Source organism: Oncorhynchus gorbuscha, linkage group LG25 (genome assembly GCF_021184085.1).
Source record: "Oncorhynchus gorbuscha isolate QuinsamMale2020 ecotype Even-year linkage group LG25, OgorEven_v1.0, whole genome shotgun sequence".
In the NCBI taxonomy this organism is placed as follows: Eukaryota; Metazoa; Chordata; class Actinopteri; order Salmoniformes; family Salmonidae; genus Oncorhynchus; species Oncorhynchus gorbuscha.
Window position 1 is genome coordinate 39,699,814 of NC_060197.1, and position 17,500 is coordinate 39,717,313.

A 17,500-nucleotide genomic window follows, 5' to 3' on the forward strand; every position below is an offset into this window, starting at 1 on the left:
TGATGAGAAGGATTTCATGTTTTCACATGCAAAGGTGATTGTTTTTTATAAAAAAACACTTCATTTACCTTTCCCAATGAAAACTAGTTTGAAAATTCTAACATATATTTTATGGGAAAAAAAAGATCCTGTATGTTTCTGAACGATGGACCATGCTGTCTTGTTGACAATGACAACATGACAGAGACACAAATGACATTTCAATTTGAGAAGGGCACCCCTCCCTCACCGCTTTTGCCCGTTCACGTCGCGGGCCATAGACCGGTGCACAGTGGTTCAGCTTAATGGAACACTGCCATTTTCGCTCCGGGACTCAGACCAAACGCAGGTGTGTGAATGAGTGTGTTAGACATGTAAAGCCCATGCGGTCTGGCCCTTGATGAGTTATGTAAGGAGCAGCTGCAGTGATTCATTCAAGGAGTGTGAACTGGAGGAACTCCTTGTCTGTGTGAGAACCATGTTCGCTCAAAAAGATTGTTCTGTTGGGAAGTTCCTTACCACAGGCCCACATGTCCACAGGTTTCCCATAGGGGTCTTTCCTCAGAACCTCTGGGGACAAGTAGCCTGGGGTTCCCGCAAAACCTGGAACAGAGACGAGACATCAATTAACTACATTTCCCAAGATGCATCAACATTCAATTAGGGGCCTTTTCTCAGTTTTTAGAAAAAAATAATGCCACAGTAGCAAATTAGAAGTCAAACAAATCCAAAATACAACATTTATGGGCCACAGTTAACAAGCTCCCAAAAACTTCCCCACTGGAACAGCCCTCTTGGGTGCGTAATGTGGATCCGTGCCAAACAATCGCAACCTACTTCTCTAAAGAACTCCAAGTACCAGCATACCCTGGGGCACAACCAGTGAAGTGAGTAGATAATTCTCAGGTGACAGCCAGCCTAGGGGATTAGTATAATTATTCCTCCATTCTGTGGGGATGAGCAGGAAAATAGTCCCATTAATCCACCTATCAAAACCTGCACTATAAACCCAGAGCACTGACACTCCTCATTGTTTCACACAAGAGACTTCATATCAGCACTGGTGGTGCATGCCTAGAAAGCCAGCATCCTGGAGTCACCTCTTCACTGTTGACGTTGAGACTGGACAGAGGAACTCTGCCTAGAAGGCCAGCATCCCGGAGTAGTCGCTTCACTGTTGACGTTGAGACTGGACAGAGGAACTCTGCCTAGAAGGCCAGCATCCCGGAGTTGTTGCTTCACTGTTGACGTTGAGACTGGACAGAGGAACTCTGCCAAGAAGGCCAGCATCCCGGAGTTGTCGCTTCACTATTGACGTTGTGACTGGACAGAGGAACACTGCCTAGAAGGTCAGCATCCCGGAGTTGTCGCTTCACTGTTGACGTTGAGACTGGACAGAGGAACTCTGCCTAGAAGGCCAGCATCCTGGAGTTGTCGCTTCACTGTTGACGTTGAGACTGGACAGAGGAACTCTGCCTAGAAGGCCAGCATCCCGGAGTTGTCGCTTCACTGTTGACGTTGAGACTGGACAGAGGAACTCTGCCTAGAAGGCCAGCATCCCGGAGTTGTCGCTTCACTGTTGACGTTGAGACTGGACAGAGGAACTCTGCCTAGAAGGCCAGCATCCCGGAGTAGTCGCTTCACTGTTGACGTTGAGACTGGACAGAGGAACTCTGCCTAGAAAGCCAGCATCCTGGAGTCACCTCTTCACTGTTGACGTTGAGACTGGACAGAGGAACTCTGCCTAGAAGGCCAGCATCCCGGAGTAGTCGCTTCACTATTGACGTTGTGACTGGACAGAGGAACTCTGCCTAGAAAGCCAGCATCCCGGAGTTGTCGCTTCACTGTTGACGTTGAGACTGGACAGAGGAACTCTGCCTAGAAGGCCAGCATCCCGGAGTTGTCGCTTCACTATTGACATTGAGACTGGACAGAGGAACACTGCCTAGAAGGCCAGCATCCTGGAGTTGTCGCTTCACTGTTGACGTTGAGACTGGTGTTTTGCGGGTACTATTTAATGAAGCTGCCAGTTGAGGACTTGTGAGGCGTCTGTTTCTCAAACTAGACACTAATGTACCTATCCTCCTGCTCAGTTGTGCACCGGGGCCTCCCACTCCTCTTTCTATTCTGGTTAGAGAAAGTCTGGCCTGTTCTGTGAAGGGAGTAGTACACAGCGTTGTACGAGATCTTCAGTTTCTTGGCAATTTCTCACATGAAATAGCCTTCATTTCTCAGAACAAGAATAGACTGACGAGTTTCATAAGAAAGGTCTTGGTTTCTGGCCATTTTGAGCCTGTAATCAAACCTACAAATGCTGATGCTCCAGATACTCAACTAGTCTAAAGAAGGCCAGTTGTAATTGTTTTTTAAAATCAGCACAACAGTTTTCAGGTTTCATTGCAAAAGGGTTTTCTAAATGATCAATTAGCCTTTTAATATGATAAACTTGGATTAGCTAACACAACGTGGCATTGGAAGACAGGAGTGATGGTTGCCTCTGTACGCCTATGTAGATATTCCATAAAAAATATATATTTAATAAAATCTGCCATTTCTAGCTACAATAGTCATTTACAACATTAACAATGTCTACACTGTATTTCTGATCAATTTGATGTTATTTTAAAATGGACAGAAAAAGTGCTTTTCTTTAAAAAACAAGGACATTTCTAAGTGATCCCAAACTTCTGAACGGTAGTGTATATACACATACAACATATTAATGGAGTCAACATTTTGATTATTGTCAACAAGGCCTTATTTCTATATTTGTCGTTATTGTTTAAAACAAATCCCCAATGGACCCTCTAAGTTGAGGATATTTGAACAGATGTTTTTGTGACTGACTGGTACTCACCGAACCATGCCTGCTGGTCCCCCTGCACCTCGATGGCCAGGCCAAAGTCTGCCAACTTCACCGCAGCTCCCTTCAGCTTACTGGCCAGGAGCAGATTCTCAGGCTTGTTAGTGGAGAGATAGGAACAGGGTTTCAACACTTCTCATGCAGCAAAACACATGAAGTGTTGGAAACATACCCACTGTATTATACACGTGTATTCTGTCTAGTATGCTGGGTGAACCTAGACGGTGGGTCATCTCACCATTGAAAAATAATATGACCAAATTCCATTAACCAAAGTATATTTTAGGCACACTATTAACTCTTCAGTAAAACCCCACTGGGTCCCCTCCTGTGACCCCGTGGGGCCATGAGTGGTCATTGTCACCAAGATCACTCTCTAGAATAGCAGCCATGACTCAACGCTCTCACTCAACACACACCGGGGAAAATATTCCACCACCCAGACCAGTGTTAAGTAACAGAGTCGACACTGCGATACGGACACACAAGCGTGTGCAATAGGCCACATGCCGCTGGTCCTAGTGTCTAATTGGTTCGTCTGTCTCTATAGCTCGAGGGGCCGGGCTACAAGGTCAGAGGAGGTCGCCAGTGTCGGAACAGGAAGGGGGGGGGGGGCTTAGAGAAAAGGTTACCGTGGGTTCTAGGGTTGATGAATAATGCACTTGCTGACATTTTGAAAGCGGCTTCGAGGAGAAGTAATAAGTAGAAATTTATCAGGAAGGATATACTTGTAATATAATAACAGACAGGAGATGTGTTGCATGTCGAGCGAGAGCTGTTTCAGCGACTTTTTGGAGTGAAGTTGCTTTGCTTGTGTGGCAAAAACATTAGTTACACTACCCCAAGAACGGTATTCATATCAGTAGACTAAATCCACTTCTATGGCCTAGATATCCCATATGGTGTAGAAATACAAATGGAATCAATTTCTCAATATCATATAGCAGAGGTAGGCAACCCTGTTCCTGGAGTGCTGCAGGATTCTGTTCCAACTGGGCACCACACCAGACCAACTGAGCTAACTGATCAATTCAGTGATTGACTAAATTCAACACACCTGGTCTTCCAGGTCGGTTAATTCAAAAACATGAAGTGGCCACTGGCACTCCAGGATCAGGGGTGTCTACCCCTGTCGTATAGCATCAAGTCAAACAGGGTAAATGTATGGTCATTCACTGGTGCAGTTAGTAGAGCATTTGTGAGTAGTGATTTGTGCAGATCTGAGGGCAGAGCTCATGCTATGGTGGGAGGGGCGGTAAGAGCAGTCAACAGTGCCATGCAGTCATTGCAAACATCCCAATCATCCCACCCTCCCATTCCCCCAAAAAATCACGTAACCTGTATGATGAGACTGGAAGGGGACAATGAAAAAATATATATAATTCCCAGTGTCATAACATCATCTTCCCTATCGAGACTTCACTATAACACATCATCCTTCCCTATAAACACATCATCCTTCACTATAACACATCATCCTTCCCTATAAACACATCATCCCTAATGGGCTTTAAATAATGGGCTTCATAACCAAAAAGTAGTATGGAAAAGTCAATATGCCCTAACAAGCCCTAATCAACACTTTATAATCTAACCTAAAAGCACATATGATAACTATAGTACCTAACCAGTAGAGCTTTCAAGACTGGGTATTGAACTGTGGTGAGACTGTGGGGTTCTTTCCTTAAGTGCCTCTCTGTGTCTGTGTCTGTGTGTGGATCTGTGTCTGTGTGTGTGTCTGTGTGTGTGTCTGTGTGTGTGTCTGTGTGTGTGTCTGTGTGTGTGTCTGTGTGTGTGTCTGTGTCTGTCTGTCTGTGTGTGTGTGTGTGTGTGTGTCTGTCTGTCTGTGTGTGTGTCTGTGTCTGTGCCTGTGTGGATCTCATCTATTTCTCTGTGATCAGGATATATACACCCGGTCCTCAGGGTTCCTGTTCAATGGGTCGAATTTGATTCAGTCTCTCAGCCATACAAATGTAATTCCTCCAAGTTCATCTAGCCTGGTTGGCCTTAACATATCTACTGCTACTAGGACAAATACACTTGGCTTTCTGTCAGTCACACACACACACACAACGTTGGCAAATGCATTAACACTCACACATGTCTTCCCTCTCAACTTCTATTCCTCAATCTCCTAGCTATCAGTCTCTCTGTATCTCCTAGTTATCAGTCTCTCCTCGCTATCAGTCTCTCTGTATCACCTCGCTATCAGTCTCTTTCTCTTGTCTTCAGGGATTTAAACCAGTGGCTTGGTATCTAAACCTAGAGGGAAGGCAGAGGACAGGGACAGCCCTGGTCTCTCATGTCATCCAGACCAGCATCATCCCGTGGCTTGGCTTCCCGTGTGGACAGACAGAGTTAGAGAGCAACAGCCTCAGAGATTAGAGCAGGGCAGAGGGGGAGGAGGAGAGAGGACTACCAGCTGGGAGGAAGAGGGCAGAGGGGGAGGAGGAGAGAGGACTACCAGCTGGGAGGAAGACGAGGCGAGAGGACGACAACAAGAGGGGGGAATGAGGGAGGACGAGAGAGGACGACAACAAGAGGGGGAATGAGGGAGGACGAGAGAGGACGACAACAAGAGGGGGGAATGAGGGAGGAGGAGAGAGGACGACAACAAGAGGGGGAATGAGGGAGGAGGAGAGAGGACGACAACAAGAGGGGGAATGAGGGAGGAGGAGAGAGGACGACAACAAGAGGGGGAATGAGGGAGGAGGAGAGGACAACAACAAGAGGGGGAATGAGGGAGGAGGAGAGAGGACAACAACAAGAGGGGGAATGAGGGAGGAGGAGAGAGGACAACAACAAGAGGGGGAATGAGGGAGGAGGAGAGAGGACAACAACAAGAGGGGGGAATGAGGGAGGAGGAGAGAGGACAACAACAAGAGGGGGAATGAGGGAGGAGGAGAGAGGACAACAACAAGAGGGGGAATGAGGGAGGAGGAGAGAGGACAACAACAAGAGGGGGAATGAGGGAGGAGGAGAGAGGACGACAACAAGAGGGGGAATGAGGGAGGACAGAGGGGAGGAGGAGAGAGGACAACAACAAGAGGGGGAATGAGGGAGGAGGAGAGAGGACAACAACAAGAGGGGGGAATGAGGGGGAGGAGGAGAGAGGACAACAACAAGAGGGGGAATGAGGGAGGAGGAGAGAGGACAACAACAAATGAGGGGGGAATGAGGGAGGAGGAGAGAGGACAACAACAAGAGGGGGGAATGAGGGAGGACAGAGGGGGAGGGGAGGAGGGGAGAGGACAACAACAAGAGGGGGAATGAGGGAGGAGGAGAGAGGACAACAACAAGAGGGGGGAATGAGGGAGGACAGAGGGGGAGGAGGAGAGAGGACGACAACAAGAGGGGGAATGAGGGAGGACAGAGGGGAGGAGGAGAGAGGACAACAACAAGAGGGGGAATGAGGGAGGAGGAGGAGAGGACAACAACAAGAGGGGGGACAGAGGGGGAGGAGGAGAGAGGACGACAACAAGAGGGGGAATGAGGGAGGAGGGGGGAGAGAGGACGACAACAAGAGGGGGAATGAGGGAGGAGGAGGAGGAGGAGGACAACAACAAGAGGGGGGAATGAGGGAGGACAGAGGGGACGACAACAAGAGGGGGGAATGAGGGAGGACAGAGGGGACACAACAAGAGGGGGAATGAGGGAGGACAGAGGGGGAGGAGGAGGAGAGAGGACAACAACAAGAGGGGGAATGAGGGAGGACAGAGGGGGAGGAGGAGAGAGGACAACAACAAGAGGGGGAATGAGGGAGGAGGAGAGAGGACAACAACAAGAGGGGGAATGAGGGAGGACAGAGGGGAGGAGGAGAGAGGACAACAACAAGAGGGGGAATGAGGGAGGACAGAGGGGGAGGAGGAGAGAGACAACAACAAGAGGGGGGAATGAGGGAGGAGGAGAGAGGACGACAACAAGAGGGGGGAATGAGGGAGGACAGAGGGGAGGAGGAGAGAGGACAACAACAAGAGGGGGAATGAGGGAGGAGGAGAGAGGACGACAACAAGAGGGGGAATGAGGGAGGACAGAGGGGGAGGAGGAGAGAGGACGACAACAAGAGGGGGAATGAGGGAGGACAGAGGGGAGGAGGAGAGAGGACAACAACAAGAGGGGGAATGAGGGAGGACAGAGGGGAGGACAACAAGAGGGGGAATGAGGGAGGAGGAGAGAGGACGACAACAAGAGGGGGAATGAGGGAGGAGGAGAGAGGACGACAACAAGAGGGGGGAATGAGGGAGGAGGAGAGAGGACGACAACAAGAGGGGGAATGAGGGAGGAGGAGAGAGGACGACAACAAGAGGGGGGAATGAGGGAGGAGGAGAGAGGACGACAACAAGAGGGGGAATGAGGGAGGAGGAGAGAGGACGACAACAAGAGGGGGAATGAGGGAGGAGGAGAGAGGATGACAACAAGAGGGGGGAATGAGGGAGGAGGGGAGAGAGAGGACAACAACAAGAGGGGGAATGAGGGAGGACAGAGGGGAGGAGGAGAGAGGACAACAAGAGGGGGAATGAGGGAGGACAGAGGGGGAGGAGGAGAGAGGACAACAACAAGAGGGGGAATGAGGGAGGACAGAGGGGGAGGAGGAGAGGGACAACAACAAGAGGGGGAATGAGGGAGGACAGAGGGGAGGAGGAGAGAGGACAACAACAAGAGGGGGAATGAGGGAGGACGGAGGGGAGGAGGAGAGAGGACAACAACAAGAGGGGGGAATGAGGGAGGACAGAGGGGGAGGAGGAGAGGACAACAACAAGAGGGGGGAATGAGGGAGGACAAGAGGGAAGAGTTGAGGGTGAAAAGAAAAAAGGTCAGTGGAGAGAAAGACAGGGATGAGGCATGAAAAGGGAGATGACAGATGAGTAGGAAAGGAGGAGGCAGAGCTGAACAGAGTGCTGTCAGCATCCAGTACAACAGAAGTCATTGAGTCTTGAAGGAACAGTTTGAGAGGGATGTCTGGTCTGATGTACAGAGCCTTCAGAACGTATTCACACCCCTTGACTTATTCCCCATTTTGTTGTTACAGCCTGAATTCAAAATGGATTCAATTGATAAAATATTTCTCAACCATCAACACACAATAACCCGTAATGACAAAGTGAAAACATGTTTACAAAATGTAGCAAATGTATTGATAATCAAATACAGAAATATCTCATTTATACACAGTATCAGTCAAAGGTGTGGACACACCTATTCATTCCAGGGTTTTTATTTTTACTATTTTCTACATTGTAGAATAATAGTGAAGACATCAAAACTATGACATAACACATGGAATTGTTAGGAGAATTATGTTACAAATGTTCATAACCCAATTCAATTATACTACTCAGTCTGCAACCTAGAATTTGTAAGATACTGGTTGAATGAAACAGACGGAGGCCCAGCTAAAATAGTCAAAAAGCGCTGGTCTGTTGTACAAAACCATTCATTTCATACTGGCTTCTCACGCACACACATTCACACAAACATTAGTACACAATGTCCTGCTACCCAGCCGACAAAGATGATGGGATTCCGTGAGACTTTCTCCCCATCCTCCATCAAGATAGGGAGACCCTGGGAAGTACTCTCAGTGGCTCCAGCCAAGGTCGGCTGTGAATCCTGTTCAGACAGTCTGTTTTTAAGATACTATAATAGACAAAACTACACACATGGAATATATAATTCTACTGACTAAAACCACACACACACACACACACACATCGTTAGAATCTCGTGATTCTAATCAATTTCATTACAATCATATGGTTTCAGGGTGGAATATTCTAATCATTCACATGAACATATAAATCCTATTATCAGGGATCATGTGGGGAAAAAGGGTTAAACAAATTGATTGATTCTTCAAAGTCGCCACCATTTGCCTTGATGACAGCTTAGAATCAAGACACGCTTGAAAATATAGCGAGTGGTACTCGTGTTGGATTTGCCCCAAGCGTATCATACATTACTGCTTTGCCACTTTAGTGCTTTGTTGCAAAAAGGACACGTTTTGAAAAATGTGTATCCTGTACAGGCTTCCTTTTGTTCATTCTGTCAATTGGGTTCGTGTTGTGGAGTAACTACAATGTTGATCCATCCTCAGTTCTCCTATCACAGCCATTAAACTCTGACTGTTTTGAAGTCACCATTGGTCTCATGGTGAAATCCCGGAGTGGTTTCCTTCCTCTCCGGCAACTCAGTTTAAGGCACCTACATATTCGTAGTGTCTGTGCACCATCCTAAGTGTAATTAATAACTTCACCATACTCAAAGGGATATTCAATGTCTGGAAAACCTCCCTGGTGTTTGTGGTTGAATAGGTCTCTGAAATCCACTTCTCAACTGAGGGACCTTATAGATAATTGTATATGTGGGTTACAGAGATGAGGTAGTCATTCAAAAATCATGTTAAACGTTATTGCACACAGAGTGAAACTTATTGTGTGACTTGTTAAGAACATTTTTACTCCTGAACTTTAGGCTTTCCATAACAAAGGGACTGAATACATATCGACTCAGGACATTACAGCTTTTCATTTTATATTAATGTGTAACATTTCCTCAAAACATAATTCCACTTTGACATTATGGGGTATTGTGTGTAGACCTGCGACACAACGTCTCCATTTAATCCATTTGCAGGCTGTAACAACAACATGAGGCAAAAGTCAAGGGGTATGAATACTTTCTGAATGCTCTGTCAGTCTGTTTATGGTCTGGTGCAGACCGTTACGAGGTTGGCAGTCTAGACTGTGTCTGTCAATTAAATGTAGGTTAGTTAGATACAAATTGTTCTGTCCAGTATGGATACAGTGTGTCCGGTTGGCAAAATGACGTGTGTGCGTGTCAATATGGGTTACACACACGCACACACACGTCCGAAGCCTTTCATCCGCCTGTTCATATCCATTTTGCCTTGGTCTATTCCACCGCTCCCCATGGTAACAGCCTGGCAGCAGCCAATCAGAGAGCTGCCTGAGGGGGCCGAATGCAAACGCTGGATGATTATTTCAGGAGCTCCCGACTGCACCTGGCTCATTTCATTTAGAGTTAGAGTTGTGGACGGGGGTGGGGAGGGATGGCAGAAAGGGTTTAACAATGGCAAGTCTCAAAATTCTACTTGGACAATTTAACTTTCGCTCATCTTACTTCTCCTGTCACTTTTTAAACGAGGCCTGTTTTTTATTTATTTAACTAGGCAAGTCAGCTAAGAACAAATTCTTATTTACAATGTCAGCCTAGGAACAGTGGGTTAACTGCCTTGTTCAGGGGCAGAACAGATTTTTACCTTGTCAGCTCGGGGATTCGATCTAGCAACCTTTCGGTTACTGGCCCAATGCTCTAGGCTACCTGCCTCCCCTAAACTCTAACCAATAGTCTACCTGCCTCCCCATCAGGGTCAGTAGAATAACTGGCTCTGTAATTGGCTCTGTGTCTCTCTCGTCTCAACTGAACCAGGTGACATGTCGGAGACAGTCTATCAAAGTTCTTAATTTTTGTTTAACCTTTATTTACTTAAGGGGTGTATTTATTTAAAGGCAAACGGATGAATCTGAAAGTCCATCTGGATGAATGAGGTCACCCTGCAACTAGAGTTCAGGAATGAGAGGAAGAAGGAGGGAGAGGAGGAAAGGCTGTGTTTGGCTTCCCAGTGTCTCTACTCACCTTGAGGTCGCGGTGGACCACGCCCGTCTGGTGGCAGTGGAGCACAGCCTCGAGGATCTGCTGAATGCAATGACTGCATGCAAACACCAGGGGGCGTAGGTTATTGACGAGCTCACACTCACTGTCTGTGACATGCGCTCTGCTTGAGACTGGGGAGGGCAGCAGTGGTGGTGGGGATGATGTTTGAGTGGTCTTTACTATTCCCCCCCAACTACCACCCCTTGACCACTAGCACCCCAGTATAGAGAATTTATTTACCCAATTGGATGGGATTGCCTTGAATATAAGAGAAAGGCAAGGTGGTAGAGATTCTAATAAGTGAATGAAGCTATAAGATTGGCCAGACATAATTTATGCAAAAGTGTGTTCTGATTGCATCATTAAGAACCAGGACATCTGGCTATGACATCATCACCCACCCGCTATCCCCCCGGGTCATAAAACAGAAGTGGTGTTAACTCCCCGCCAGCTGTGAGCTCGACCCTGGGGAGGGAGTAGGGGGAGGTGAATGTATTGATACTATTTCACCTCAACCCTCCCACCAAAACAAAAAAGGGGCTTATCAAATCCCCCAGGACCTAGACTCACAGCAGACGTTCTCCCAGGACCCAAGCTCACAGCAGGCGTTCAAGGCAGAGAGCCGAGGACCGGGAAAGAGATTCTACATGCATATCGTTTGTTTACAGAGGAGGGCAAGGTGAGCTGGTGTCACCTCATCTCCCTGCCACCCCAGCCCCCTGGTGGGTCACCTGACCTCAGCCACAAGTAGTGATTGGTGGAGGGGTGGGGGTCAGGGTGGCTGGTGGTTGGGAATGGAAGAGAGGAGGAAAGCTGCTTGTGTGGGTAGTAGGTAAGGGGGGTTGGTGATTGTTCATTTGTGGTGGAATTCGGGCGGGAGGGCAGGCGGGCGAGGGGCGGGCATGGTGCCAGCATAGTCTCTGTGTTGTGTACTAACCTTCATGTCCCTGTGAACTATACCACTTTGGTGACAATGATTTACACTTTCTAGAATCTGCTGTATGCATTGGCTGTGGAGGACGAGAGAACACAAGGGAGGACGAGAGAACACAAGGGAGGACGAGAGAACACAAGGGAGGACGAGAGAACACAAGGGAGGACGAGAGAACACAAGGGAGGACGAGAGAACACAAGGGAGGACGAGAGAACACAAGGGAGGACGAGAGAACACAAGGGAGGACGAGAGAACACAAGGGAGGACGAGAGAACACAAGGGAGGACGAGAGAACACAAGGGAGGACGAGAGAACACAAGGGAGGACGAGAGAACACAAGGGAGGACGAGAGAACACAAGGGAGGACGAGAGAACACAAGTGAGGACGAGAGAACACATCAGAGAACAGAAAAATGGACAGCAAAAATAAAATAATATAAAAATAAACAATTCGAGAGAAGTAGAGTCAAGTTCACATTTTGTTCTACCTCAAACTTTGGAAAGTGGTAAATCCATTTCTGTCACAATAATTATAAATCATTGACTTCCAATACCAGAAATGGCAAAAGATTTTGGCAATGAGGCCCTTTATCTACTTCCCCAGAGTCAGATGACCTAGTGGATAAAAATGTTATGACTGCGTGCAGTTTGAAGGAAGCTGCTAACTAGCTCTAGTGCAATTGCTAACTGACGTTAGCGCAACGACGAAGTCGATGGGTATCTGCTAGCATGCTAGACTTCCAGTAACTGCTCTAACCCTAGTTAGCATTTGCTCGCAAAACTTCCTCCAACTTCCTTCATGCAAACGGTATCCATGAGTTCATCTGACTCTGGAGAAGTAGATTCAATGCCAAAACCCCCAAATATCCTTTTCAATTGAAAAGTACTTTTTGATACGAGTAGAAACAGTCAGACTAGAATGAGAGGATTTCAAACTCTCAGGTCATCGTTTGTAAATGAAGAATGCTATACAAGCAGACATAGAAGGTACTGTATAGATGTGCAGCCTGGTGATGGGAGAGCAACAGATGAAAAACAGAAGATTATCTGTATAAGATACATTACAGACAGCACACACAGATATAACACAGACAGCACACACAGATATAACACAGACACCATAACCACTACAGCAACAACGAGAGGGAGGGTGTATACAGTAACACACCTATAGATTATTCATAGTTACAAACTACTATAATTGCTCATTATAGTGTGTGTGCGATGTATAAACAGTACATTTATCATTGTCCTCATTAAATTGTGGCATTTTGAAACTAACTCTAATGATGAAAAATCCTCAACCCAAATACATTCTCTATAATGTGTGGTGTCAGGTCCACTGACGTTGTGTTTGACTCGTCCAGGAACATAGCTGCTGTGAAGAAGGTGTGTCAGTACTATGCTACTGCTACTCACTGTTTATTATCTATACATAGTCACTTTACCCCTACCTACATGTACAAATTACCTCAACTAGCTTGTACCCCCACACATTGACTCCAACGGTACCCCCTGTATATAGCCTCGTTATTGTTATTTTATTGTGTGCATTTTTTACTGCAGTTTATTTGGTAAATATTTTCTTAACTCTTCTTGAACTGCACTGTCGGTTAAGGGCTTGTAAGTAATATTTCACTGTAAGGTCTACACTGTCGGTTAAGGGCTTGTAAGTAATATTTCACTGTAAGGTCTACACTGTTGGTTAAGGGCTTGTAAGTAATATTTCACTGTAAGGTCTACACTGTCGGTTAAGGGCTTGTAAAGTAGTAATATTTCACAGTAAGGTCTACACTGTCGGTTAAGGGCTTGTAAAGTAGTAATATTTCACTGTAAGGTCTACACTGTTGTTTAAGGGTTTGTAAGTAACCATTTCACAGTAAGGTCTACACTGTCGGTTAAGGGCTTGTAAGTAATGTTTCACAGTAAGGTCTACACTGTTGGTAAAGGGCTTGTAAGTAATATTTCACAGTAAGATCTACACTGTTGGTAAAGGGCTTGTAAAGTAGTAATATTTCACAGTAAGGTCTACACTGTCGGTTAAGGGCTTGTAAAGTAGTAATATTTCACAGTAAGGTCTACACTGTCGGTTAAGGGCTTGTAAAGTAGTAATATTTCACAGTAAGGTCTACACTGTCGGTTAAGGGCTTGTAAAGTAGTAATGTTTCACAGTAAGGTCTACACTGTCGGTTAAGGGTTTGTAAAGTAGTAATATTTCACTGTAAGGTCTACACTGTCGGTTAAGGGCTTGTAAAGTAGTAATATTTCACTGTAAGGTCTACACTGTCGGTTAAGGGCTTGTAAAGTAGTAATATTTCACAGTAAGGTCTACACTGTCGGTTAAGGGCTTGTAAAGTAGTAATATTTCACAGTAAGGTCTACACTGTCGGTTAAGGGCTTGTAAAGTAGTAATATTTCACTGTAAGGTCTACACTGTCGGTTAAGGGCTTGTAAAGTAGTAATATTTCACAGTAAGGTCTACACTGTCGGTTAAGGGTTTGTAAAGTAGTAATATTTCACTGTAAGGTCTACACTGTCGGTTAAGGGTTTGTAAAGTAGTAATATTTCACAGTAAGGTCTACACTGTCGGTTAAGGGCTTGTAAAGTAGTAATATTTCACAGTAAGGTCTACACTGTTGGTTAAGGGCTTGTAAGTAACCATTTCACAGTAAGGTCTACACCCTTGCTGTATTCGGTGCATGTGACTAATAAAGTTGGATTTGATTAGAGTCTGTGTGAGTCTGACCTGGCATCTGCTTCGCTGTAGTACTCTCTGGCTACGATATCCTCAAACAGCTCCCCACCAGTCACCCTGGAAGAGACGGGAAAATGAGACATTGTTCATTCCAAGCGAGAAGTTCAGAAAAGAGCGGGAGACCCGGAGAACAGTGTTGCAATTAGCTATGCAAAATCTGCCATTCAGGCATCTTCAAGGAATAGAGAGAAAGGATATGAGACATAAAAAAACAACAATTATGCTTGTGCTTTCTGATCATTAGAATAACACAATCCAATGGTGAGCTCAACATTTATTGTTCACACTAGATTGGAATGCTGTGTATTACAATGAGCTAAATGTCCCAAATTCCAGGTGTTATTTCAAGGAACTGGGCAACTCAGGAGATGGGAAGGTTTCATGTAACCACTCTCGGCACAACACCAGACAAATCCTTGTTCAGTGCGCTCACACTTAGTATTAGCCCAAGACATCATTTCATGGTAAAGGTTATAGGGAACTGAAGGTCATAACAGTTCATCTCAAAGACTTCAGGTTTGACCATGCAAATATCACTCCAAGACAATTTGTTTGTGTGCGACTTTAGTTTCTCTTTTCGCACATGCATCATTTTCGGTTCCTAAATGTAAACCACTGTTGCACAATACATGCTATTTTTTTTATCTTTATGTAAGCTCTATTGTTACGTATCAAAGATTTGTCCCAAGTCATTGTCCCCAAAACTCTATCCAAACAACCTTTCTCTGGGCCTACTGTCACATCCGACAAACCACAGGCATTCTCGCAATGCTTTCAATTTGTTCCACATAACGCATCAGTAAGAAGTGGTCGTTCATTGAATGGAGGAACACATTAAATGGCAGGCAGGTGGATATAATAAAAGTATTTTAAATGTACCTTCTATTCACGGTCAATGTGATTTAGCCTCACTGCAGTTTTATGGTTTGTTGTCATTCTTTACTTGGTTAAAAATAGAGAAAAGCTTTCATCCATGATCTGATACTTAAAAAAAAAAAATTTAACAGCCCATTAATCAAATGAAATGCAGCATTTAAAATATATTGGAACTGATTTCCCCTTCCAGCTACTAAATAAAACACTGCCAAACTGCTACCAACACACAAGAGACTGGTAGAGAGAGAGAGAGAGGAAGTCATGGTCTTGGTCTTCTGAAGTTATATTGTTCGGTGTGTCAGAAATGCTTGAAATATGGAGCCAATATGCGATGGTGACAGAGTATAGAGAGAAACGAGAGCGAGAGAAAGCGAGAGAGAGAGCGAGCTGCAGTGAAGGAACACTGTAATCAAATCCCTCAGGTCAGGGTTCAAACTGATTTATAAGAGGCTAGGCAAACAAAAGTCTAAATCATACTGTAATATGTCCCCTTTAGACCAGATGACTCAGATGTCCTCAAACTCTGGGGCAGTTGTAGGCTTCAACTTCGGTCTGAATACTTATGTAAATAAGGTATTTTTTATTTTGAATACATTTGCAAACATTTCTAAAATACTGTTTATGTTATGTTATGATTTTTATTTATTTTTTAAATCAATTTTAGAATAAGGCTGTAATTTAACAACATTTTGAAAAAGCCAGGCCCACCCACCGGGGAGCAAGGCCCAGCCAATCAGAATGAGTTTTTCCCCCCAAAAAGAGCTTTAACATTAGATTCTCTGGCAACAGCTCTGGTGGACATTCCTGCAGTCAGCATGTCCATTGAACACTCAAAACATCTGTGAAATTGTGTTGTGACAAAACTGCACATGGCCTTTTATTGTCCCCAGCACAAGGTGCACGTGTGTAATGATTATGCTGTTTAATGAGCTTCTTAATATACCACATTTGTCAGGTAGATGGATTATCTTGGTAAAGGAGAAATGCTCACTAACAGGGATGTAAACAAACTTGTGCACAAAATATGAGCATATGTAACATTTCTGAGATCTTTTATTTCAGCTCATGAAAGCAGCACTTTACATGTTGCGTTTATATTTTTTGTTCAGTGTATATGGCTTTTTTTCAAGCTTGACCAGCTCTGAACCAATGGGAAGTGTGATGCACCCTTTTCCATTGGTTATGTAAATTCCCCAGAAGAGAGCAGTGAAGTGACAAGAGAACAGAGAAAAGAAAGAGCGAGTTGATGGAGAGAAGACGGTAAACAGATGCTAGGAGAGGTCATCTACGGATCTGTGTTAGTTATTCCCAAGCCTGGAGAGATTCTAGACACACACACGGACAAAATATAATTAGTATTCAGGTTTACCTAACAATGACTACATTTACAGTGTGCATACAACCAAGGAACATGGTGTAGCAAAGAGCTGAGTACACAGTACTCATACAGTGCACAGTACTCATACAGTACACATACAGTGCACAGTACACATACATCAGTGATTCCTGTGTAGTGTTATAATATCCATTGGCGCACACACACACACACACACACACACCTATTGAACAAGATCATTCTGTAATAAAGCAGTAATGGAGAGTGTGTTGAGGAGGAGAGCAGGGAGAGTGAGGACATGAAACAGATGGAGGAGGAGGACGACACCGGGGGAACATGCCCGCTGCTAATCTCCCATGATGCCCCACTGACAGGAGGACAACGCCGTCCTGCATTTTGCACTGGTGGAAATGTTCGCCAGCTTGGTTTACCTTACCTAAGCTCATGCCCTGTGTGTGTGTGTGTGTGTGTGTGTGTGTGTGTGTGTGTGTGTGTGTGTGTGTGTGTGTGTGTGTGTGTGTGTGTGTGTGTGTGTGTGTGTGTGTGTGTATTTGAAGAGTTACACTGTGTCTACAGTGATCAGATTTCTTCTCTTAGTCTCTTCTAAATGTGGGTTAGATTGATTAAACCCAAATAACCTATTCCCTTTTGAAGTAAGAATAGTTTCTAAATCCAATAACACTGCAGGCCTACTGAACGAGGTGTTTAAGGATACTGTACGCATCTTAGAAAGCCACGAAGGGATTGCATTGTTTCTGGTCACTGTAGGACATTGTGGCTGGAGCTGGTCAGATGGTTGGGTTCTGCGGTGGGTTACACACCACTGGTCAGATGGTTGGGGGTCGACGGTGTGTACCACCACTGGTCAGATGGTTGGGGTCGACGGTGTGTTACACACCACTGGTCAGATGGTTGGGGTCGACGGTGTGTACCACCACTGGTCAGATGGTTGGGGTCGACGGTGTGTACCACCACTGGTCAGATGGTTGGGGTCGACGGTGTGTACCACCACTGGTCAGATGGTTGGGGTCGACAGTGTGTACCACCACTGGTCAGATGGTTGGGGTCGATTATATTGAAAGA

General features: G+C 45.5%; 1 protein-coding gene across 13 annotated transcripts in view; it reads right to left on the reverse strand.

Moving 5' to 3' along the window:
• Positions 1 to 17,500, reverse strand: part of LOC124014458 (calcium/calmodulin-dependent protein kinase type II delta chain-like) — a 122,158-nt gene that overhangs the window by 26,898 nt on the left and 77,760 nt on the right. For 7 of the 13 annotated variants that reach the window (XM_046329489.1, XM_046329487.1, XM_046329494.1 and 4 more), the window contains exons 6-9: positions 14,197 to 14,262; positions 10,499 to 10,571; positions 2,837 to 2,939; positions 499 to 582 (exon numbers count right to left, since the gene is read on the reverse strand). In XM_046329489.1, the coding sequence (XP_046185445.1) occupies positions 499 to 582; positions 2,837 to 2,939; positions 10,499 to 10,571; positions 14,197 to 14,262 (326 nt within the window). Of the gene's footprint in view, positions 1 to 498; positions 583 to 2,836; positions 2,940 to 10,498; positions 10,572 to 11,453; positions 11,527 to 14,196; positions 14,263 to 17,500 lie in introns of all 13 variants that reach the window. The other 6 variants (XM_046329486.1, XM_046329493.1, XM_046329488.1 and 3 more) reach the window with 1 other exon arrangement.